The sequence below is a fragment of the Microcaecilia unicolor genome, chromosome 6 (assembly GCF_901765095.1).
Source record: "Microcaecilia unicolor chromosome 6, aMicUni1.1, whole genome shotgun sequence".
In the NCBI taxonomy this organism is placed as follows: Eukaryota; Metazoa; Chordata; class Amphibia; order Gymnophiona; family Siphonopidae; genus Microcaecilia; species Microcaecilia unicolor.
This window is the reverse complement of record NC_044036.1, coordinates 189547104-189573025: the sequence shown is the minus strand read 5'-3', so window position 1 is coordinate 189573025 and position 25922 is coordinate 189547104. Positions and strand designations below refer to the sequence as shown.

General features: G+C 46.0%; 1 protein-coding gene across 1 annotated transcript in view; it reads left to right on the top strand.

The window, feature by feature from the left end:
- RBM6 (RNA binding motif protein 6) overlaps positions 1-25922 on the top strand; it is a 631054-nt gene that overhangs the window by 431536 nt on the left and 173596 nt on the right. Inside the window, 1 exon segment of the mRNA XM_030205417.1 lies at positions 6624-6721. Coding sequence (XP_030061277.1) covers positions 6624-6721 — 98 coding nt within the window.

Genomic DNA, 25922 nt, shown 5'->3' with positions numbered 1-25922 from the left:
CAAGGCCCTAGATCCTCGCTCTTGTCCTACACAGACCCTGCTTGAATACCTTCTGCACTTGTCTGAGTCTGGTCTCAAGACCAACTCTGTAAGGGTTCACCTTAGTGCAATCAGTGCATACCATTACCGTGTGGAAGGTAAGCCGATCTCAGGACAGCCTTTAGTTGTTCGCTTCATGAGAGGTTTGCTTTTGTCAAAGCCCCCTGTAAAGCCTCCTACAGTGTCATGGGATCTCAATGTCGTTCTCACCCAGCTGATGAAACCTCCTTTTGAGCCACTGAATTCCTGCCATCTGAAGTACTTGACCTGGAAGGTCATTTTCTTGGTGGCAGTTACTTCAGCTCGTAGAGTCAGTGAGCTTCAGGCCCTGGTAGCCCAGGCCCCTTACACCAAATTTCATCATAACAGAGTAGTCCTCCGCACTCACCCTAAGTTCTTGCCAAAGGTTGTGTCGGAGTTCCATCTGAACCAGTCAATTGTCTTGCCAACATTCTTTCCCCGCCCTCATTCCTGCCCTGCTGAACGTCAGCTGCACACATTGGACTGCAAGAGAGCATCTATCTGGAGCGGACACAGCCCAACAGACAGTCCGCCCAATTGTTTGTTTCTTTTGATCCCAACAGGAGGGGAGTGGCTGTGGGGAAACGCACCATATCCAATTGGCTAGCAGATTGCATTTCCTTCACTTACGCCCAGGCTGGGCTGGCTCTTGAGGGTCATGTCACGGCTCATAATGTTAGAGCCATGGCAGCGTCGGTAGCCCACTTGAAGTCAGCCACTATTGAAGAGATTTGCAAAGCTGCGACGTGGTCATCTGTCCACACATTCACATCTCTTTACTGCCCGCAGCAGGATACCCGACGCGACAGTCAGTTCGGGCAGTCAGTGCTTCAGAATCTGTTCGGGGTTTAGAATCCAACTCCACCCCCCTAGGCCCATGTTTGTTCTGTTCCAGGCTGCACTCTCAGTTAGTTGGTAAATTTTTTAGGTCAATCTCAGTTATGTCCTCGCCGTTGCGAGGCCCAATTGACCATGGTTGTTGTTTTGAGTGAGCCTGGGGGCTAGGGATACCCCATCAGTGAGAACAAGCAGCCTGCTTGTCCTCGGAGAAAGCGAATGCTACATACCTGTAGAAGATATTCTCCGAGGACAGCAGGCTGATTGTTCTCACAAACCCGCCCGCCTCCCCTTTGGAGTTGTGTCTTCCCTTCTCTTTGTCTTGCTACATATGAGACTGGCCGGCACGAGCCGGTTCGGGCGGGAAGACGGCCGCGCATGCGCGGTGCGCATTGGCGTGCGAGGACTAGCAAAGGACTTTGCTAGAAAGTGTTCCGATTGGAGGGGCTGCCGTGGACGTCACCCATCAGTGAGAACAATCAGCCTGCTGTCCTCGGAGAATACCTTCTACAGGTATGTAGCATTCGCTTTATGGCTGACCAGACTGGCAAGGATAAACGTGCTATTGAACTGGCTCGTAATCTATCACTATTGGATTCCCTACATATTTATTTATTTATTGCACTTGTATCCCACATTTTCCCACCTATTTACAGGCTCAATGTGGCTTACAAAGATCTGTTATAGCGTCGCTATTACGGGGTAGAAATATACAATTGGTGTTACAGAGAGATCAAGGATGACAGAATAGAACTAAGCAGACAGTTATAGAAAGACGTCTTTCAGAGTCATGGTGGAGTAGTGAAGTGTTGTAGATAAACTAAGGATTCTCATGGTAGGGTCTTGTTGAAGAGAGAGGTTTTCAGAGGTTTGCGAAAGTTAGTTATTTTGTTAATTGTCTTCAATTTTGTAGGTAGTGCATTCCACAATTGTGTGCTCATGTAGGAAAAGCTGGTCGCACAGATGGTTTTTTGTTACCATTGTGCAACAGGACAGCTTTCAAACTCGTTTTGCTAGAGTCTATGAATAGCCTTCATTCATCGGGAACATGTGTACCATCTAACTCCATCATAAGAACATTTACATCAGTACAGAAACAGACATCGCTTTCCATTGCATAGTATGCAGCTAACTTGGTGTGTCGATGACGAAAGTGTGAAGTTGTAGCAAATTCCATTCCCAAAGTCTAGAAGCTAGCAGTTCTGACTTTTTTTTAGATAATGACAGATCTCTTACCAGATCATCTATATCTGATTGGCTCAGCAAGTGCAGCTGACCCTCCAGTTGTTCTGGATCAGGAAATACATCATGCCAATCAACATCTTCTTCATTAGGATCAGAAGCGTCAGTTTCAATTGCTGTTCCTGCTACGGGAGGGGCAGGCACTGAATTCTCTACATCGTGTGGTACTGGTTTAAGAGCAGACTCGCAGTCAGGACTATCCGGCAATTTTAGTCATGCAAAAATAACAGTCTGGTGATTTTTCTGCTCACGCCAAACCATCGGCACTGCAAAAGCCATTCCTTTCCTTTTACCATTCAACCGCTGCATTAACCCAGAGTAACACACAGTGCAACAAGCATGTTCTCCAATTTGACAGTTAAAGTAATACTTGTAAGCAAGGCGCACTCGCTTTGTCAGATTCTTGCGCTGATCAGTGTATTTGCCACATATGTAGCAGAAATTGTCCGGATCGTTAACACATTTGCGTCTATCCATCTTGCTTTATATACTTACTTCTGACATCAGCCAATAGACCTGTCTGAGCGCATCCGGACAGGTCCGGGCATGTCTGTTGGAATATTTCCAATATATAATGCATTAATATTGTAAGTGAATAGGCTTTGCATGTATAACTTAAAATCTAGACATGTCAGGCAAATTCGGAGTTCATATTTGGAATCGGCAGGTTCAATTTAGTATAAATCATGTTTTTCTCTCAGTAGCAAAATCATTGTTGCGTTTTAATGCTGTAATTGTCTGTTGCTCATGTTTGATCTATTCTTATCGTACACCGCCTTGAGTGAATTCCTTCAAAAAGGTGGTAAATAAATAGCAATGGGTAGGAGACTTTTCCTTAAAGTCGGCCTCTGGGGGGGTTTATCTATTTGGACATCTATTTACCAGCTAACCCACAGACTCTTTATCATTCTAATATAGAGATCCTTTTATTTATTTATTTATTTATTTATTTATTTATTTATTGCATTTGTAGCCCACATTTTCCTACCTGTTTGCAGGCTCAATGTGGCTTACATTGTTCTGTCATGGCGATCACCATTTCTGGAGTGAAGATACAGGTGTTATTAGATTAAAGAACTTAGTTGACATAGTAGGTTAAGCATTCAAGTATAAGGAGTTCATATTCGGAATAAGAGATAGGGTGGTATTGTGTTAAAGTTCATTCGTGGTAGAGTAGACCTTGGTGTTCAAGTATAGAGAGTTAGGTTTTATCCAGTTCAGGCTTGAGTTTCATTGTCTAGTAATTAGGATGGTTCATTGTGGTATGCCTTGTTGAACAAGCTGGTCTTCAGTGATCTCCGAAAGTTAGTTAGGTCAGGTATTTTTTTCACGGCGAGCGGTAATGCATTCCATAGTTGCGTGCTTATGTAGGAGAAGCTGGACATGTACGTTAATTTGTATTTTAGTCTTTTGCAACTGTGGTGGTGGAGGTTCAGGAATGTGCGAGCTGATCTTTTAGTGTTCCTGGGTGGTAAGTCTATGAGGTCTGACATATAGACCGGGGCCTCTTCGTAAATCATTTTGTGAATCAGAGTGCAGATTTTGAACGTAATTCGTTCTTTAAGTCGGAGCCACTGTAGTTTTTCTCTTACATATGCAGAAAGAAGCCTGGAATCATGTTACACAGGCAACCATTGTGAACTGCTACAAGTGGGCAAGATCTGTTAGGGATGTGGAGAGGGACGAAACAGATGCAGCTGTTGCAAATGCGTCAGATGAACAGGCTATTGACATTCCAGCCGGTATTTCTGAAGAGGAGTTTCATCACTACGTAGCTATTGATTACAATGTACAAACAGCTGATGAAAGCACTGATGTCGAGATATGCGCCTACACGCAGGCAATGGCTGATGATGAAAGAGATGATGAAATGAGCAGCGAGGCACATGCTGACGAAATTCAACAACCTCCTGTCACTTTTGCAAGAGCTCTGGAGAGTCTCAACACCGTGTGGGCCTATCTGGAAGCCACTGGATGTCAGTGCTATGACAGTTTTTACCATCTGGCAGACGTAGTCTATGGAACTCACAGACACAAGAGTGTACAGAGGACTATGACTGATTACTTAAGTAAGCCTAACGTCAGTTAATGGAGACTGTATACTGTACGTATAATAAACAATACTGTACATATGTTTAACAGATGTCAAGCTTCTTTGGGTCACAACGGTTAAGTGCATGCTCCAGTTAACTGCATGTATTTCTTTGGTCCCAGACCCCCTTGCACTTAAGCGGATTGCACTGTATATGTTTTTGATTTTATATTTATATTTTATAAATGTTTTTTTGTATTATTTCTTGTTTGTGCGATGTCATCAATAAAAATAATTGAATATAAATGTTTTTTTGTCATGGTGTTACTGTACTTTCAGGGGTTAATTGTTTCAACATATTATATCTATAATTTGTGTTTAATTTGATTGTATGTTCTAATTAATTTTTATAGCCCCTGATGCAGCCCTGCTGGGCGAAACACGGCCTGTTTCGGGTAGTATACTCTATATCAGTGATGGCGAACCGATGGTACGCGTGCCAGAGAGGACAAACAGAGCCCTCTCTGTTGGCACACGCCCTGTCGCCTCAGCCAGAGTCGTACTGCTGTTATGAACTGCTGGCGCAATCGCGCTAGCAGTTCAAAGTTGTGTCGAAGTGGAGGACAGACCCACCGGAAGTTCGTTCACCCACTGGAAGTTCGTTCCCTCCTCCCTTTGAGTTCCAGGCCCCCTCCTTCCAAATTTTAAAAGTCATCTATTTTACCTCGTCGGGGTTAGGGCGGCAGCATGCAGGCTCGGCTCGGTGCTTAGTTGTTTTTTCTTCTCTCTCTCAGCTCTGGTCCCGCCCTTGTGGAAACATGACATGAGGGCGGGACCAGAGCTGAGAGAGAGAAGGGAAAACTGAACTAAGCACCGAGCCGAGCCTGCATGCTTTTTACTGCTGCTGCCACCCTAACCCCAACGAGGTAAGATAGATTACTTTTAAAGTTTGGAGGGAGGGGGGATCCTGGAACTGGGAGGGAGGTTAAATTACTCTGTTGGCACTTTGCGATAAATAATTAGATTTTGGGTTGCTGTTTGGGCACTCGGTCTCTGTAAGGTTCGCCATCAGTGCTCTATATGCTATTTTATTAATAAAGCTTGTTCAAGTTTACCACTGATCTGCTTCGTTGTTTTCCACTTGCGGATCGTTTGCCTTGCTGTTTCCTTGGACTATCCACAATGAATAATTAAATTTTGTGCCATGTAACATTTAAAACTTTTGTCTGATTTATAAATGCTTGGCCCAGTCAACCGCTGCATATCTAAGTAAATTGTTGCAGGACATCCAGTGTTGTTGGAATAGTAGATCTTCACAACAGATGATATTTGTGACTACTTAATCAACATTGGCAGTTAAGTGAGTATCTTTTATGCTCTAGAACTCCCTTTTGTTAGAAGTCCAGCTGGACAATAGATATCTGTCCTTCAGGAAACAAATTTAAGGCCTGGTTATTCCTTCAAGCCTTTATCCAGCTCCTGTAGCTCTGATCAGCACTGTTCTAGATAGGTTTGTTTGTTGATAGGCACCCATGGAGGGGAAAGTGGATTTTATGTTGTGGGTTTCTTTGCTGCTATAGATTTTAGTTTTATGGGCAGGATATGTTGATTCACAGTTCTTTCGTTGAATTTATGATGAGTTCTCCCATTTTCCTATGACTAAATAGCCATGAGGTCACAAAATCCAGCTCTTTCCACCGAATTCTGCTGACTTCTACAGAATTACCAAGGAATTCTGGCGGAGAGTAGATGTAAGCAGAAGCAGTGGCAGTAGTGACTGGTTCGTCTTGTCACTAGCACTCACATTGAAACCATTCCAGGTTTCCATGTGTGCAAATACAGGCTTTGTTAAACTAGACACCTGAGATAGCATTCAAAACATGGCATTTTGGGCTGCCACCTCCTCTGTGTGCTGCCTGGATAGTATCAGAGAGCCTTAGAGTTCAAAACATGACATCCAGCCCTTGGGCTTGAAATAATCCTGAATATATTTGTCCATTTCTAGTATGTTGTACACTAATATATCTGTGGTCATATTTCTTGAAAGAAACCAGAATTCTTAAAGTACCTGAATATATTGAAATGTGTGCTAGAAGAAACAGAGCAAGACTGGTGCACAGAAATTCCATTCAGATGGTTCTTCCTTCATCTTTCTTCTCCATTTCAGAGTTATTTGACTGCTAATAAAAATTATGCTTTTCTACTCACATTCCTGTCATACACTACCTTTTTGTATTCTCTTCTTCATGCTTCTTTTCTCTCTTTTTTTTTTTTTTCTTTTTACCTCCTCGTTATCCTTCACATAATTCTACTCTGTTTTGGTTTTATCTTCAGTTCTGTTTCTTGCTTTACCTCTTTCTGATTTTCTCTTTTGTATTTTTCTTTTCTGCTTGCTGTCTTTGTCTCCTCCAGTTGATCGCCAATAAATATTTTTTTAATTTTACTTCATCAGGAGGCTCTTCGAGTGATTCATCTTCTGCAGATGTTGGATCCACCATTAAGTATTGATGGACAAACCTTGTCTGTGAATCTAGCCGTAGGTCGGAGAAGGTAATGAGGACTGAAAAAGAAGGCGGAGTATGAAAGAATAAAGTTTACAGATGAACCATATTAACAGTAGGGTGTGCCATTGTTTCATGCAGGCATGCCCCTGGCTGCAGAAGCGGAGTCAGGTTGAAGGCATGGGGGAGCGAGAGCGGTGCAAGAGTAGACTTCTGCTGGCACCGGCACGCATTTTAAATGCAACATGTTGAGTAAAAAAATAGGCGCTGGCACCGGCGGAAGTCCATTTGGGGAAACGGCCGCTCCCCTGGCTTTGCCACTGCCTGGCTGCCCACTTTCTGTGCTGTCCCCAGGAGGCAAATTATTAAAATTTCTCTGGTTCTGATTGTGCTGGAACACTTCTGAATGGTGAAACTGAAGCACTGTCCCATCCAGGGAAAACTTAACAGCATTCCTAGCTCACTATAAAACTGCCAAAGGAGGCGTAACTGATTTCTCCGAGGACAAGCAGGCTGCTTGTTCTCACATGTGGGTCTGTCCGCGGCGGCCCAGGAATCAGGAAAAAATGTCGCAAGCAAAATAATAAAGTCTTTCCAGAGAGTTCTGTCGCATGAGCGACTTCCTGCCCGTCGCGCGAGCGTGCCTCTTTAGTTCTTTTTTGTCCGCGGTGAGATGCGGTTCGTTTTATGCATCGCTCCTCTCTCAGGCCCAGGAAGAACTTCTCTGTGAGAATCGCTTCTCTTTTCCTTTTGTTTTTTTCTTTTGAATATTAAAAAAAAAAAGTAGTTATAGTAGTTTCCCGTACTTCTTTTACTTTTTTCCCTGTTAAAGTTTCCTTTCTTTTTCAACGCGGCCGGCCTTTTGGCCATGCAGTCAGGTTTTTCTCCTTTTTTTGTGCCTTTTCTTTTTTGGCACAATTGTGTCATTTGATTTTGCCGAAGCCGTTTTTTCTTCCATGGTATCGAAGACACCCAGCAGCTTCAAACCTTGTACTCGGTGCAACCGGACCATCTCAGGTACCTGCGCCTGATGTATCCAGTGCCTTGGGTCCGAACATAGCCCAGCCGCTTGTAGTCTGTGTCTTCGTATGAAGAAACGGACCCAAGCGTCTCGAGAAGCCCAACGGGAAAAGCTTTTTGGGGCTCAGTCCAGACCTTCGACATCGACAGGAGCATCGACATTGAGGAGAGAGGTAATGGCTGCTGAGAGACCAACTCGCGTTGAGAGCAGTGAGACGTCGAGTGGGTCTCCATTTGTCTCGAGGCCTCCTGATATGCAGGCCCCCCGGGATCAACCTTCGTCGGATCCCGATCCGAGGAGACAAGAGGATTTCAACGTCTTCCTCATCGGTACCAAGGAGTCTCGATGATGGACTTCAAGCAAAGGCTAAGAAGCATCCTCATCGTTCTCCTTCGACGCACGGTACTGGGAGCTCCAGGGCGTCGAGAGAGTCAGCACCCGAGAAGCGTTGGCGCCGAGAGGACCGCTCCCCCTCGGTACAGGAGGTGTCAATGCGTCAGTCTCTTGGCAGCCCAGTACCTACTCCTGAACCTGCACGGATTCTGACACCGCCCCCGCAGCCTTCTCCGATGGCTGCTCTTGACGAGCATATCCGGGCCTTGTTTCCAGAACTTCTGGAAGTCTTACTACGACAATGAGTTTCGGTATTGGGGGTGCTTGCGCCTTCTGTACCATCTGCTGTAGCGGTGTCTGGCCCTTCTCCTGTGGTGAGGTCTCTGACTCCGGTACCGCCTGCGGCATCGGCTGCCACCCAGGTCGACTCCCCTTCGACGTCAGTAGAGGGAGCTTCGCCACAGTCGGATCGGGTGTCGACTTCTCAACATTGCCACAGAGGACATCATTCTTCGGCGTCATGTACCTTGACACAGGTTGTGTCTGACACTGAACAGGAGCGCTCGTGGGAATCAGAGGAAGATCCCAGGTACTTCTCTTCCAGTGAGTCCTTTGGGATTCCCTCTGACCCTTCTCCGCTGGAAAAAAGACTATCTCCACCACAGAGTCTGTCTTTTTCCTCTTTTGTCCGGGAAATGGATAGGCTATTCCCTTCCCTGTGGAGGTTGAGATGAGCTCAGGTCTGACATGCTGGAAGTCCTGGATTATTTTTTCCACCTAAAAAGGCTGTGACAGTCCCTCTGCATAAGGTACTGAAGGAAGTCCTTATGAGAAACTGGTCCACCCCTCTGTCTGGCACTGTGATTCCCAAGAAAGCTGAGTCCCAATACCAGATCCATGGTGAACCTGGATTGATGCGGTCCCAATTACCCCACAATTCTATGCTGGTGGATTCTGCTCTCAAGAGAGCTAGGAGTACTAGAGACTATGCTTCGGCGCCCCCAGGCAGAGAAGCTAGGACTCTTGACTCTTTTGGGAGAAAGACGTATCAGGCCACTATGCTCACTGCCAAGATCCAGTCATACCAGCGTACACTTGCGGGACTCGATAAGTCAGCTGTCCAACTTGGTTGATGCACTCCCTACGGAGTTGGCTGAGCCTTTTCGCCAGGTGGTCAGGCAGCAGAAGGCGAGTCGCAAGTTCCTGGCCAGGGGTACTTTGACACTTTTGACGTGACATCCAGGATTGCTGCGCAGACTCTCATAGTTGCGTGTCTCTGACTTGGATCATTCTGTCCAGCAGCGGATGGCGAATGTTCCTTCCCAAATGGAAGAAAAAGTTCATTAAAGGTAAGGATGTCAAGGAGACCGTAGTGGATCAGTTGGCCTTAAATAAAAATAATAACAACCAGGCAGGAGATAACATATTAATAATGCCATGTATTAAACGTGATATAAAACTGAGCAACAAGCATGCATTGAAATGTCTATATGCAAATGCAAGGAGCCTAAGACATAAAATGGGAGAGCTGGAATACATTGCACACAATGAAAAATTGGATATTATAGGCATCTCTGAGACCTGGTGTAAGGAAGATAACCAGTGGGACACAGTGATATTGGGCTACAAATTATATCGTAATGATAGGGTAGGTAGGATTGGAGGAGGGGTAGCACTGTATATTAATGAGAACCTTGACTCTGATAGGCTGTAAATATTGCAGGATACAAAACCACTATTGGAATCTTTGTGGATCGAAATTCCACGTGAAAAGGGGGAAAAAAATGATGATAGGAGTGTACTACCATCCACCTGGCCAGACGAGCAGACGGACGCAGCCATGTCAAAGGAAGATAGGAAAGCAAATAAAATAAAATGGGCAATGGAATAATGGTGATTTCAATTATCCGGATATAGACTGGGTTAATGTAACATCGGTACACACCAGGGAGATAAAATTTCTTGATGAAATCAAGGACAGCTTCATGGAACAGCTGGTTCAGGAGCCGACAAGAGAAGGAAAAATACTAGACTTAGTCCTTAGTGGAGCTCATGATCTACTGCAGGGGGTAACGGTGCGAGGGCCACTTGTTAACAGTGATCATAATATGATCAGTTTTGATATTGGCATTGAAGTAAGTGAACTTAGGAAATCAAATACACTGGTGTTTAACTTTAGAAAAGGTGATTATGATAAAATGAGAAAAACGGTGAAAAAAAGACTGAAAGGAGCAGCTCACAGGGTAAAAAAAAATGTGCATCAGGCGTGGATGCTGTTCAAAAGCACCATCTTAGAGGTATAGGAGAAATCTATTCCGCGTATTAGAAAAAGAGGAAAAAAGACCAAACGTCAGCTGACGTGGCTAAACAGAAAGGTAAAGGAAGCCATTAGAGCCAAAAAAACAATCCTTCAGAAAGTGGGGAAGAGAACCAACTGAAAATAACAAGATAAAACTTAAGGAATGCCAAGCCAAATGTAAAGCGGAAATAAGGAGGGCAAAAAAGGACTTTGAAAAAAAGTTAGCGTTAGAAGCGAAAATACATAGTAAAAATTTTTTTAGATACGTTAAAAGCAGGAAACCGGCTAAAGAATCAGTTGGGCCGTTGGACGAAAATGGTGTTAAATGGGCGATCAGGGAAGACAAAGCCGTAGCGGAGATATTAAATGAATTCTTTGCTTCGGTCTTCACCGAGGAGGATTTGGGTGGGACACCAATGCCGGAAAGGGTATTTGAAGCAGGCAAGTCAGAGAAACTAAATGAATTCTCTGGAGGATGTAATGGGTCAGTTCTACAAACTCAAGAGTAGTAAATCACCTGGACCAGATGGTATTCATCCCAGAGTATTAATAGCACTGAAAAATGAACTTGTAGAGCTACTGTTAGTAATATGCAATCTATCCCTAAAATCAGGTGTGGTACCAGAAGACTGGAGGGTAGCCAAGGTTCCAGAGGAGATCCGGGAAATTCTAGACCGGTGAGTCTGACGTCGGTACCGGGTAAAATGGTAGAGGCTATTATTAAGAATAAAATTACAGAGAAGATACAAAAACATGGGCTGATGAGACCAAGTCAACACGGATTTAGTGAAGGGAAATCTTGCCTCATCAATCTGCTGCATTTTTTTGAGGGGGTGAACAAACGTGGACAGCGAGGAGCAGGTGGATATTATGTATCTGGATTTTCAAAAGGCGTTTGGCAAAGTGCCTCATGAAAGACTCCAGAGGAAACTGGAGAGTCATGGGATCGGAGGTAGGGTATCACTATGGATTAAGAACTGGTTGAAAGATAGGAAGCAGAGAGTGGGATTAAATGGTCAGTATTCTCAATGGAGAAGGGTAGTTAGTGGGGTCCCGCAGGGGTCTGTGCTGGGACTGCTGCTTTTTAACATATTTATAAATGACCTAGAGATGGGAGTAACTAGTGAGGTAATTAAATTTGCAGATGACACAAAATTATTCAGGGTCGTCAAGTTGCAGGAGGAGTGTGAAAGATTACAGGAGGACCTCGCAGGATTGGGGGATTGGGCGTGCAAGTGGCAGATGAAGTTAAATGTTGACAAGTGCAAAGTGATGCATGTGGGCAAGAGGAAGCCGAATTACAGCTGTGTCATGCAAGGTTCCACATTAGGAGTCACAGACCTAGAAAGGGGATCTGGGAGTTATCGTGGATAAGATGTTTAAAACTTCTGCTCAGTGTGCTGCGGCGGCTAAGAAAGCGCACAGAATGTTGAGTGTTATTAGGCAAGGGATGGAAAACAAACACAAGGATATTATAATGCCGTTGTATTGCTCCATGGTGCGACCGCACCTCGAATATTGTGTCCAATTCTGGTCGCCGCATCTCAAAAAAGATATAAAGGAATTGGAGAAGGTGCAGAGAAGAGTGACGAAAATGATAAAGGGAATGGAACGACTTCCCTATGAGGAAAGGCTGAGAAGGTTAGGGCTCTTCAGCTTGGAGAAAAGGCGGCTTAGGGATGATATGATAGAAGTCTAGAAGATAATGAGCAGAATAGAGCGGACAGATGTGAAGCATTTGTTTACACTTTCAAACAACAAGAAAACCAGGGGACACAAGATGAAGCTAGAATATGGTAGATTTAAAACAAACAGGAGAAAGTTTTTCTTTACTGAGCGTGTAGTTGGACTCTGGAACTCGTTGCCGGAAAATGTAGTGACAGCAGCTGGCCTTAAGGAGTATAAAGGGGGTTTGAACAGATTCCTGAGGGAAAAGTCCATTGAACATTGTTAAAAATTATTTTTTTTTTGGGGGGGGGGGGGGGGGGGGGGCGGGTTCTTGAAGCCTGGATTGGCCGCTGTCGGAGACAGGGTGCTGTGCTTGATGGTGCATTGGTCTTTTCCCAGTATGGCGGTGCTTATGGGGGACAATCTTTTTGGAGAGAAAGTAGAGGATCTCATTAACCAGATTAAGAAGCATAATAATGCTATGGATTCTCTCTCCCACTGGGCGCCTTCTGCTACAGCCTCCTCTCGGCAGCCTGCCCAGGCTCAGCCCCAGCGCACTCGTTCTCATCAACAGCGTTGTGACTAAGGCCCACTCTTCTCCCCAGCAAAAGCAAGGAACGGGCTTTTGACTGGCTCCAGTTCAGCATACCCTCAGTAAAAGAGGCTGTACTGGACGACTTGCCGGTAGGGGGGAGGTTGATATTTTTTCACCAAAGGTGGCCCTCATTACCTCCGACTGGTGGGTTCTTCAAATAGTCCAGTTAGGATACACCCTCAATCTGGAATCCAAACCTCCAAATTGCCCACCAGGAGCTCATTCTTACAGGTCCCAGCACAAGCAGGTACTTGCAGAGGAGCTCTCCGCTCTTCTAAAGGGCCTGTACGATCAAACCCATTCCACCAGGGAAAGAAAGGCTGGGATTCTATTCTAGGTACTTCCTTGTGCAAAAGAAAACAGGGGGGATGCGTCCCATCCTAGACCTACGGGGCCTGAACAATTATCTGGTTTGAGAAAAGTTCAGGATGGTTTCCCTGGGCACCCTTCTTCCCATGATTCAGAAAAACGATTGGCTATGCTCTCTGGACTTAAAGGATGCTTATACTCACATCTCGATACTTCCAGCTCACAGAAAGTATCTTCGATTTCAGCTGGGAACTGAGAACTTTCAGTACTGTGTACTGCCCTTTGGTCTGGCGTCTGCTCCCAGAGTGTTCACAAAGTGCCTGGTGGTAGACACAGCATCGCTACACAGACTGGGAGTGCATGTGTTCCCTTATCTCAACGATTGGCTGGTGAAGAGCACCTCGGATGCAGGCGCTCTACAGTCCATTCGAATGACTATACAGGTGCTATAGCTACTGGGGTTCATGATAAATTATTCCAAGTCCCATCTCACCCCAGTTCAAAAATTGGAATTCATTGGAGCACTTTTGAACACAAAGACAGCTCGAGCTTATCTCCTCGAGGTGAGGGCAGACAACCTCTTGTCCCTAGTGTCCTTGGTTCGTGCGTCTCAACAGATTTTAGCTCGGCAGATGTTGAGACTTCTGAAGCACATGGCCTCCACAGTTCACATGACTCCCATGGCACGCCTACACATGAGATCAGCTCAAATGACCCTAGCTTCCCAGTGGTATCAAGCAGCGGGAAGTCTAGAGGATGTGATCCAACTGTCCACCAACTTTCAGAATTCCTTGCGGTGGTGAACGATTCGGCCCAATTTGACCTTGGGACGTCCAATCCAAATCCCTCAGCCACAGAAAGTGCTGACGATGGATGCATCCCTTCTGGGGTGGGGAGCTTATGTAGATGGGCTTCACACTCAAGGAGCTTTGTCCTTTAGGAAAAAGGTCTTCAGATCAGTCTCCTAGAATTGAGAGCGATCTGGAACGCTCTATAGGCTTTCAGAGACCGGCTGTCCATCCAAGTTTATTGATTCAGACAGACAATCAGGTTGCCATGTATTACAGTGGTGGAAATAAGTATTTGATCCCTTGCTGATTTTGTAAGTTTGCCCACTGACAAAGACATGAGCAGCCCATAATTGAAGGGTAGGTATTGGTAACAGTGAGAGATAGCACATCACAAATTAAATCCCGGAAAATCACATTGTGGGAAAGTATATAGAATTTATTTGCATTCTGCAGAGGGAAATAAGTATTTGATCCCCCACCAACCAGTAAGAGATCTGGCATCCCTACAGACCAGGTAGATGCTCCAAATCAACTCGTTACCTGCATGACAGACAGCTGTCGGCAATGGCTCACCTGTATGAAAGACACCTGTCCACAGACTCAGTGAATCAGTCAGACTCTAACCCTCTACAAAATGGCCAAGAGCAAGGAGCTGTCTAAGGATGTCAGGGACAAGATCATACACCTGCACAAGGCTGGAATGGGCTACAAAACCATCAGTAGACGCTGGGCGAGAAGGAGACAACTGTTGGTGCCATAGTAAGAAAATGGAAGAAGTACAAAATGATGTCAATCGATCAAAGATCTGGGTGCTCCACGCAAAATCTCACCTCGTGGGGTATCCTTGATCATGAGGAGGTTAGAAATCAGCCTACAACTACAAGGGGGAATCTTTGTCCATGATCTCAAGGCAGCTGGGAACACTGTCACCACGAAAACCATTTGGTAACACATTACGACATAAACGGATTGCAATCCTGCAGTGCCCGCAAGGTCCCCCCTGCTCCGGAAGGCACATGTGACGGCCCGTCTGAAGTTTGCCAGTGAACACCTGGATGATGCCGAGAGTGATTGGGAGAAGGTGCTTGTGGTCAGATGAGACCAAAAATTGAGCTCTTTGGCATGAACTCAACTCGCCGTGTTTGGAGGAAGAGAAATGCTGCCTATGACCCAAAGAACACCGTACCCACTGTCAAGCATGGAGGTGGAATGTTATGTGTTGGGGGTGTTTCTCTGCTAAGGGCACCAGGACTACTTCAACGCATCAATGGGAGAATGGATGGGGCCATGTACTGTACAATTCTGAGTGACAACCTCCTTCCCTCCGCCAGGGCCTTAAAATGGGTCGTGGCTGGGTCTTCCAGCACGACAATGACCCAAAACATACAGCCAAGGCAACAAAGGAGTGGCTCAGGAAGAAGCACATTAGGGTCATGGAGTGGCCTAGCCAGTCACCAGACCTTAATCCCATTGAAAACTTATGGAGGGAGCTGAAGCTGCGAGTTGCCAAGCGACAGCCCAGAACTCTTAATGATTTAGAGATGATCTGCAAAGAGGAGTGGACCAAAATTCCTCCTGACATGTGTGCAAACCTCATCATCAACTACAGAAGACGTCTGACCGCTGTGCTGCCAACAAGGGTTTTGCCACCAAGTATTAGGTCTTGTTTGCCAGAGGGATTAAATACTTATTTCCCTCTGCAGAATGCAAATAAATTCATATACTTTCCACAATGTGATTTTCCGGATTTAATTTGTGATGTGCTATCTCTCACTGTTACCAATAACCTACCCTTCAATTATGGGCTGCTCATGTCTTTGTCAGTGGGCAAACTTACAAAATCAGCAAGGGATCAAATACTTATTTCCACCACTGTATACCAACAAGCAGGGGGCACCAGATCTCGTCCTCTGTGTCAGGAAGCTGGCCAGATGTGGCTTTGGACACGCCGTCACAGCATGTTTCTCCAAGCCACTTAATCTTGCAGGCGTAAGCAACAGTCTGGCTGACAGACTGAGCAGGGTAATGCAACCTCACGAGTGGTTGCTGAACATGTCCGCAAGATCTTCCGAGCGAGAATGTAGTGACAGGATCTGGCCTTACATAGTTTAAGGGGGGTTTGGACAGATTCCTGAAGGAAAAGCCCATTGAGTGTTATTAAATATATATATATTTATTTATTTTTATTATTTTGGTTTTTTTTGGGGGGGGGGGGGGTTGCCCCCTCGGTGGATCTTTTTGCCACTCAGATCTATCACAAGGTCCCTCAGTTCTGTTCCAGGCTTCAGGCCTACGACAGACTAGCGTCAGATGCCTTTCTCTTACATTGGGGAACAGGCCTTCTGTATGCATATCCTCCCATACCTCTAGTAGGGAAGACTTTACTGAAACTCAAGCAAGTCTGCAGAACCATGATTCTGATTGCGCCCTTCTGGCCGCGTCAGAGTTGGTTCCCTCTTCTGGAATTGTCCTCCGAGAAACCATGGAGATTTGAGTGTTTTCCAACCCTCATCACCCAGAACAAGGGGTCGCTTCTGTATTCCAACCTCCAGTCTCTGGCTCTCATGGCCTGGATGTTGAGAGCTTAGAATTCGCCTCCTTGGGTCTTTCAGAAGGTGTCTCTCGAGTCTTGCTGGCTTCCAGGAAAGATTCCACGAAGAGGTGTTACTCTTTCATATGGAGGAGGTTTGCCGTCTGGTGTGACACAAAGGCCTTCGATCCTCTTTCTTGGCCTACACAGACCCTGCTTGAATACCTTCTACACTTATCAGAGTCTGGTCTCAAGACCAGCTCCGTAAGAGTTCACCTTAGTGCGACTAGTGCTTATCATCACCGTGTAGAGGGTAAGCTTATCTCTGGACATCCTTTAGTTGTTCGCTTCATGAGAGGTTTGCTTTTGTCAAAGCCCCCTGTCAAACCTCCACCAGTGTCATGGGATCTCAACGTCGTTTTCACCCAGCTGATGAAAGCTCCTTTTGAGCCACTGAATTCCTGCCATCTGAAGTATTTGACCTGGAAGGTCATTTTCTTGGTGGCTGTTACTTCAGCTCGTAGAGTCAGTGAGCTTCAGGCCTTGGTAGTGCATGCACCTTATATTAAGTTCCATCACAAGAGTTGTCCTCTGCACTTACCCTAAGTTCCTGCTAAAGGTGGTGTCGGAGTTCCATCTGCACCAGTCAGTTGTCTTGCCAACATTCTTTCCCCGTCCTCATTCCCGCCCTGGCGAAAGCAGTTTACATACCTTGGACTGCAAGAGAACATTGGTCTTTTACGTGGAGTGGAGAAAGCCCTTCAGACAGTCCGCCCAGTTGTTTGTTTCTTTCGACCCCATCAGCAGGGGAGTCACCATCAGAAAACGCACACTCTCCAGTTGGCTAGAAAATTGCATTTCCTTCACTTATGCCCAAGCTGGGCTGACTTTATAGGGTCATGTCACGGCTCATAATGTTAGAGCCATGGCTGCGTCAGTGGCCCACTTAAAGTCGGCCTCCATTGAAGAGATTTGCAAGGCTGCAACATGGTCATCAGTCCACACATTCACATCTCACTACTGCCTTCAGCAAGATACCCAACGCGACAGTCGGTTTGGGCAGTCAGTGCTGCAGAAACTGGTCGGGGTTTAGAATCCAACTCCACCCCCCTACACCCATTTTGATTCTGTTCCAGGGCTGCACTCTCAGTTAGTTGATTTTGGTTTCAGGTCAATCACTGTTATGTCCTCGTCGTTGCGAGGCCCAATCGACCAATGTTCATTGTTTTGAGTGAGCCTGGTTTCTAGGGATACCCCACATGTGAGAACAAGCAGCCTGCTTGTCCTCGGAGAAGGCGAAGATACTTACCTGTAGCAGATATTCTCCGAGGACAGCAGGCTAATTGTTCTCACAAACCCACCCTCCTCCCCTTTGGAGTTGTTCTTGTTTTTATGCTTTTTGATTAAACTAAAGAGGCACGCTCGCGCGACGGAACTCTCTGGAAAGACTTTATTTTTTTTTGCAAAAATTTTTCACAATTCGTAGGCCGCCTTGGACGTCGTCCCACATGTGGGAACAATCAGCCTACTGTCCTCGGAGAATACCTGCTACAGGTAAGTATCTACGCTTTAATGGTTACAGCATCAGGCTGAAAACTATGGAAATAGGGCTCTCGTCCTCTTTCTCCTTACTGATGCTCCTTATGACATGAGCAAGTCATTTAACCTTCCATTGGCTCAGGTACCAACTTAAACCCTACTATCCTGACTTGTAACTTGCCTTCAGCATGAGTATGGAAACCAGAATAAATCTAAACATCCAAACTGGCCTTTTTTTTTTTTGTCATCAGTAGCTGATGAATCCAGATACTTGTGGGTTGTGCCCACTTACCAGCAGGTGGAGATAGAGAACACAGAACTGAAGTGTGCTTCATATAGTATGGTATGTTCCTTGAACAATCAGTATGTTCTCAATCTCCAGCAGGCAGAGGACAAGCTCTCACAAGTTCCTGGTCTCATCCTCAGCTTTAGCCTTTGTTCTGGATTCTTCTAGTTCAGTTGAGCTTGGGATCATATAGGTTGTTTGGTGCCTTCTCTAGGTGCACATCTGGTGGGGTCAGGTCCCCCACACTTTCTCCCATCTGCCTCTCCTTGCTTCTCCTACCTCACAGATCTCTCCCCCCCCCCCCCCCCCCCCCCAAAAAAAAAAAAAAAATTTAAGAGGGAGGTGAGCAGCTACACTAGTGGTCCCTGCATGGCCTGGACTCAGAAAATTGGCATAATGAGTTGATTATTTGTGCATGTACCACTTTAACTCTTTTATTACTGTCTGTTTATATTTTCCTTGAGGTTCAGTGCTTTTTGCTCTTTTTCATGGCGTCAGAGCTAGTGAAGCACTGTTCTCACTGAGGTTAGCATAGAGTAGCGTCAGGGCAGTGTGCTGGTTGTTCTCAGGGTATCAGGGAGATGAGTTTAGTGCAGGAACAGCAAGGCCTTCAGATTCCTGTGTGGGTGAGCCTCTCGCATTCGGCTCCACTCTCTTTCTCACCCTCTGCTTTAGGGCCAGCAGCTGCAGCCCTCTTGTGATCCTCAGATGGACGGCTCTTCAGTGTCTCAGGCACCTCTGCCTTCTTCAGGAGTTTCTGATATCTCTCCTCCCCCTGAGCTGTTCTCCATGGAATTTGTATTACTTGTGCATCAGGCTTACCTCTTGAAGAGATTTTATTCTGGGGCTGGGGCTCTGCAGTCTTCTCAGCCTCTTCTATCAGATTCCTTCTCCAAAAGAAAATGGATGGATTCATTTTCTGGGCTGGATTTGGTCTGTCCTTCTAACCACTCTTGAGGGGCGGTTTCAGCAGTTTTCTAGGCCTTCTTGTTTGTCAGAGGACCTGGAGGGAGGGTGAGCTTTTGTAAGACGAGGTGGATGATCCTACAGCAGTCCGAATGTATAGTCAGGAAGAATTACCGTCCTTCATTGTTAAGGCTCTGGAGGTGCTCAATATTTTAGTGCCTGAGTCTCCTGCATAGTCTTCCTCTAATCCTAGAATGGCTAGCATTCTGAAGCCTCCAAAAGCCTTCTTGGCGAACGAGGCAGTGTAGGAGTTAATCTCTGCACAGTGGTCCACTGTGGGCAGCGAGGGCTATGTCACGCCATCTGTCCCATTTCCGAAGAGGAATTGGATAAGTTCAAGCTTTCTCAGATGGATGCACTGGAGGCGGCAGTGACAAAGAAGACTACCCTGCCAATGGAGGTAGGCGCATTTCTGAAGGATATCCAGGATAGGAATTTTGAATCTTTTTTTAACTTGCCTTTGAGGTATCCGCGCTCTTTCCAGGCTGCAATTTGCAGCTGTTATGTGGCTTGGCATGCCTGAGTTGGACTCAGCAGGTGTCGGAGGGCCTACTCTCTCGCTCTCTGATCTTCACCATCCTTGGGATTTTCCGGTGATGGAGTCTAGATTAGGTTATCTGGCCACTTTCTTGTATGATCTAATCAGAGTTTCAGCCAAACAAATGGCTTTGGTTGTTGTTGCAATGTGCTTATTGTGGCTATACCACTGGGCAGCAGATATGACTTCTAAGCAGTGCCTCTGAAGCTTCCCCTTCAGGGTCAGCTTCTCTTTAGGGAAGATTTAGAGAAGGTAGTCAAGGTTCCTGTGGTACTCTGACCTCATCCCATGTACCATCTTTATGCTTATGACTCCCAGATCTACCTCTCCACACCAGAAATCTCAGCAGGTATTCAGGCCAAAGTATCAGCCTGCCTGTCTGACATTGCTGCCTGGATGTCTCACTGCCATCTGAAACTAAATATGACCAAGACTGATCTTCTTGTCTTTCCCTTTAAACCAACCTCTCCTCTTCCCCCATTCTCTATTTCTGTGGATAACACTCATCCGCCTTATCTCATCAGCTCATAGCCTTGGGGTCATCTTCGACTCCTCTCTTTCCTCCTCTGAACATATTTAGCAGACTGCTAAAACCTGTCGTTTCTTTCTCTATAATATCAGCAAAATTCGCCCTTTCCTTTCTGAGCACACTACCAGAACCCTTATCCACACTCTTATCATCTCTTGCTTAGACTGTTGCAACTTTCTTCTCACAGGTCTCCCACTTAGCCATCTCTCCCCCCTTCAATCTGTTCAATATTCTGCCACATGACTTATATTCCGCCAGTGTCGTTATGCTCATATTAGCCCTCTCCCCAAGTCACTTCACTGGCTCCCTATCTGTTTCTACATACAGTTCAAGTTCCTCTTATTGACATTTATGTGCATTCATTCTGCAGCTCCTCAGTACCTCGTCTCCACTCTCATCTCTCCCTACACTCCTCCCCGGGAACTCCGTTCACTGGGTAAATCTCTCTTATCTGCACCCTTCTCCACCGCTAACTCCAGACTCCGTTCCTTTTATCTTGCTGCACCATATGGCTGGAATAAACTTCCTGAGCTGGTCCGTCAAGCTCCATCTCTGGCCGTCTTCAAATCTAAGCTAAAAGCCCACTTTTATTATGCTGCTTTTATGTTTAAACTTTTTTATTGACGAAATGCACAATACAATTCAACTTGGAGCCTTCAAACAGCAAGGTTCAGTATACAAATCAACTTTGCAACAACATATTTAACTGCATCAATCACTTATTCCATTTTCTCTTCTCTTGCCCCCCTCCCCTCCTTACTTTTATGCTGCTTTTAACTCCTAACCCTTGCTCACGCTTATTTTATCATTCCCACCTTAGTAATTCCATTTTCCTCTTATTTGTGCTGTTTGTCTTTCCTAATTAGATTGTAAGCTCTGTCGAGCAGGGACTGTTCATGTTCAAGTGTACAACGCTGCGTACATCTAGTAGCGCTATAGAAATGATAAGTAGTAGTAGTTCTGGGGGATTCTAAGTCTTATCGTTTGCCTGAGGACAGGCTGCGGACCTCCTATGGATCAAGTCAGTTTGTGCCTTAAGGAGACCAGGCGGTACAGGCCTTGTCTCTGAGTACTTACAGAAGCCTAGATTCCTGTCCTTTCATTCTGGTAATCTATCGGCTGCCCAGCCTGCAAGATCCTCCTCCACCTCTCGCCTGTCTTAGTGACAGGGTTCCAGTCCATTCTTCAGTGGCGCTGTTTGGAGGGCGGCTTACCCATTTTTACAAGGAGTGGACCAAGGTTACATTGGATCAGTGGGTCTTGGATATCATCAGAGAAGGTTACAACTTAGAGTTCTTCTCTCCCATTGGATATTTTTCTCTTGGTGTTCCTGTGCAAAACTTTGTGCAAGTCCGAGGTGTTCCGCTCCACCCTCCTATCTGTGTAAGAGTTAGGGCGGTGGTTCCAGTACCTGCCTTAGAGCAAGGTCAGGGGTGCTATTCTGCTTACTTTGTGGTTCCAAGAAAGGAGGCTCTTTTTGTCCAGTGCTCGACCTACTACTTAACACTTTTATAGCGCTACAAGCGCTGTACACCATACACGTAAAGACAGTCCCTGCTCAAAGAGCTTAGAATCTAAATAGGACAGACTGACAGAACAATTAAGAGGTAAGGGAATTAAAGAGGTGGGGATAAAAGGTACAGGCATGTGAGCAGTGATTAGGAGTCAAAAGCAGCGTTAAAGAGGTGGGCTTTTAGCCTGGATTTGAAAATGGGCAAGGACAGGGCTAGACGTACATGTTCAGGAATTCTATTCCAGGCGTGAGGTGTAGCAAGGTAAAAGGAACGGAGTGTGGGATTAGCAGTAGTGGAGAAGGGGACAGACAAGAGAGATTTATCTACAGAACGGAGTGCCTGAGGGGGGGGCGTAGGGAGAGACAAGAGTGGAGAGGTACTGGGGAGTGGAAGAGTGAATGCATTTATAGGTTATTAAGAGAAGTTTGAATTGAATGCGGAAACAGGGAGCCAGTGAAGTGACTTGAGGAGAGGGCTAGTGCGAGCAAAGCGACTGGCGAAAAATGAGTCGCGCAGCAGAGTTTTGGACCGATTGAAGAAGAGAGAGGTGGCTACGTGGGAGGCCATTGAGAAGCAGGTTGCAGTAATCTAGGCGAGAGGTGATAGTGTGGATAAGGGTTCTGGTGGCGTGCTCAGAGAGGAAGGGACAGATTTTGCTCATGTTATAGAGAAAGAAACGACAGGTTTTGGCAATCTGCTGAATGTGAGCAGAGAAGGAGAGAGAGGAGTTGAAGATGAACCCAAGGTTATGAGCTGATGAAACATGGAGAATGAGTGTGCCATCTACAGAAATAGAGAAAGGGGGAAGAGGAGAGGTGGTTTTAGGGGGAAAGATGAGAAGTTCAGTTTTAACCTTGTTCAGTTTCAGATGACGTTGCGACATCCAGGCAGCTACATCAGATAGGCAGACTGATAATTTGGTCTGGATGCTGGTTGTGATTTCGGGGATAGAGAGGTAGCTCTGGGAGTCATCAGCATAGAGATGGTATTGAAAGCCATAGGATAATATCAGAGAGCCAAGGGAAGAAGTGTAAATGGAGAACAGGAGAGGACCGAGAACAGAGCCTTGAGGTACACCGATTGGCGGTGGGATAGAAGTGGAAGAGGATCCACCAGAGTGTACACTAAAGGTGCGAAGCGAGAGGTAGGAGGAGAACTAGGAAAGAACAGAGCCCTGGAATCCAAGTGAAGATAACGTATCAAGGAGTAGGCTGTGATCAACAGTGTCAAAAGCGGCGGATAGATCGAGAAGGATGAGGATAGAATAGAGACCTTTAGATTTGGCTAGTGAGAGGTCGTGACCTCCAGCATGTCAACAGATTTCAGGGCATCATGACATTTCTTCATGAAAACCCTACGCTTGGTAATAGCAGCAGTGAGGCTAGAGGAGTTTCTGACTGCGCTAGATCTGAAAGAGGTGTACTTTCATATCCAGTTTGGCCTCCTCATCAGCACTTCCTATGCTTTGTAATCCTCAGGCAGCATTTTCAGTACCAGACAATGCCCCTCTGGTCTTTCTGCCACTCCTCAGACCTTTTCCAAGGTCATGGAGGTGACAGGGGTGCACCCGGATCCCCTCCATCCTCAGGCATTTTTCTATTTGGATGGCTGATCGTCTGTCCATGAGAGTCATCAGGCAACCCAAAGGGTGAGCCTCCTTCAGACTCTGGGTTGGGTAATCAATTTCTGGTTTCCACTCAGTCCTTAGAGTATTAGGGGGTCTGCTTTGACACTGCACAAGGCAGAGTGTTTCTGACGAATCTTGGTTGCATTAAGCTTCAAAGTCAGATCCAGCTCTTGTTGGAAGTTCTGAGTCCAAGGACCTGGATAACGCTCAGGTTCTGTGTTCCATGGCTGCAGCATTCGGTGTAGTACCTTGGGCCAGGGCACACGTGTGTCCTCTGTAACAGGCCTTTTTGTCTCGTTGGTCTCCCCTATCACAGGACTATCGGTGTCACCTTCCCTGGACTAGTGGGTGGGATCCAGCATTGCATGGAGGCTGCATCTCTTGAATCAACGCAGGGGGAACGCACTGTCTTCTCCTCCATGGGTGGTAATAGTGATGAATGCCACCCTCTTTAGATGGGGAATGTACTGCCTCAATCACAGTGCTCAGGGTTTCTGGACTACACCAAAGTCAGCATGGCCAATCAATCATCTGGAGCTTCACGCAGTTCGCATGGCGCTTCTGGTGTTTCAGGCCCTTCTAGAGGGGAAGCCAGTGTGAATTTTGTCAGACAATCTTACAACAGTGGCTTACATCAACAAGCAGGGAGGCTCTCACAATGCCCAGCTGGCGCTGGAGTCTTAGCTATTGTTGTCTTGGACAAAAACACACTTGCTCCAGGTTTCAGTGGCACACATTGTGGGCTCTCTCAATATCCAAGCAGATTTTCTGAGCAGTAATGCCCTGGACCCAGGTGTTTGGTCTGATTATTAAGAGGTGGGGCATTCTGGTCCTGGATCTCATGGCATCGAATCACAATGCCAAAGTACCTTGATTCTTCAACCGATGAAGGGAGTAGCATTACTTTACCTCACCCATTACTTTACCTCACCCATTTCTATTCTTCTATCACCTTCTCCCACTACTCCAACCAGAGTTACACCTAATCACACTGACCACCCTTCAACATCTTCTGTCCTTCTGTGACTGTTCTCTTGTGCTTGACTGCTTAAATATTTTAAATTTAAATGCTTTACTTTTTGTCTATTAGATTGTAAGCTCTTTGAGCAGGGACTGTCTTTCTTCTGTGTTTGTACAGCGCTGCGTACACTTTGTAGTGCTCTAGAAATGTTAAATAGTAGTAGTAGTAGTAGCATTCCGAGGGACTCGATGCTCTGCTTTCCTCCAGCCATGGCCGGGGACAGATCTGCTTTATGTGTTCCCTTCTTGGCCAGTGCTGGGAATGGTCCTTTACAGGATTTTCCTTCATCCAGGGAGGGTGATCCTCCGGATTGGCCACAGAGACATTGGTATGCGGATCTGGTTCACCAGTTGGTGGACGACACGTTCTGTCAACTGCTTCGTATGGATCTTCTGGTTCAATATCCAGTCACCATGGGGGATCCATTCCCCTTTGGTCTTTTGTCCTTTCTCTCGAAATGTCGAGGGTAAGAAGAAAAGACTACTCCAAGGGCGTTATTACCACTCTGCTGCATGCCAGGAAGCAGTCAAGCTTTTCAGTGTAATCTAGGGTCTGGAGACTCTTTGAAGTTTAGCGTTCGAGGTGCGCTGTGTCTCTTTTTCAGGTGTCCCTGCCTCACATTTTGACCTTCTTGTAGAATGGTGTCAAGAAGGGCCTGGCCTACAACTCCCTGCGGATACAGGTGGCAGCTTTGACTTGTTACCATGGTCGACTTCAGAATACTATGGTGGTGCATCCTGATACTGTGTGATTTCTGAAGGGGGGTTAATCATCTAAAACCTCCTCTCCATCATCCTTGTCCTGCGTAGAACCTAAATCTGATTCTTTGGGCACTTCAGAAGGCACCCTTGAGCCGTTAAGGCAGTGCTGAAGGATTTGATCCTGAAGTCTGTTTTTCTGGAGGCTATCTCGTTGGCTAGGCAGATTTCTGAGCTACAGACCCTTTCCTGTCAGGATCTCTGCTTTCGTTTTTCCGAGTCAGAAGTCTCCGTTCGCACGGTTCCTTCTTTCCTTTTCACATGAATCAGCTGTTATTTCTTGCTTCATTCTCTAGGGAGGATAATTGAAAGGATTTTGACTCCTTACATTTGCTTAACTACATAAGCATTGCCATGCTGGGACAGACCAAGGGTCCAACGAGCCCAGCACCCTGTCACCGACAGCGGCCAAAAGAACAAGCAATTTGTCCCGCCCATCCTAGAAATACTGTATTATTCCCTTGTTCATTCAATAACATTCTATGGCTTTTTCCTCCAGGAAACCATCCAACCCTTTTTTGAAGTCCGCTAAGTTAACCATCTTAACCACCTTCCGGCAGCGAATTCCAGAGTTTAACTACTCGTTGAGTGAAGAACATTTTCCTCCGATTCATTTTAAATTTACCACACTGCAGCTTCATCACAGGCCCCCTTGTCCTAGTATTTTTGGAAAGCATAAACAGACACTCCACATCGACCCGTTCCATTCCACTCATTATCTTATAGACCTCTATCATATCTCCCCTCAGCCGCCTTTTCCCCAGGCTGAAGAGCCCCAGCCTCTTCAGCCTATCCTGATAGGGAAGTCGTCCCATCTCCTGTATCATCTTTTATCATGCTTGATGTTGTTTGGGTGCTGGTTCAGTACCTGCAGGTTACCAATGACTTTCGACAGTCTTACCACTTTTGTGCTCTGGGATGGCTTA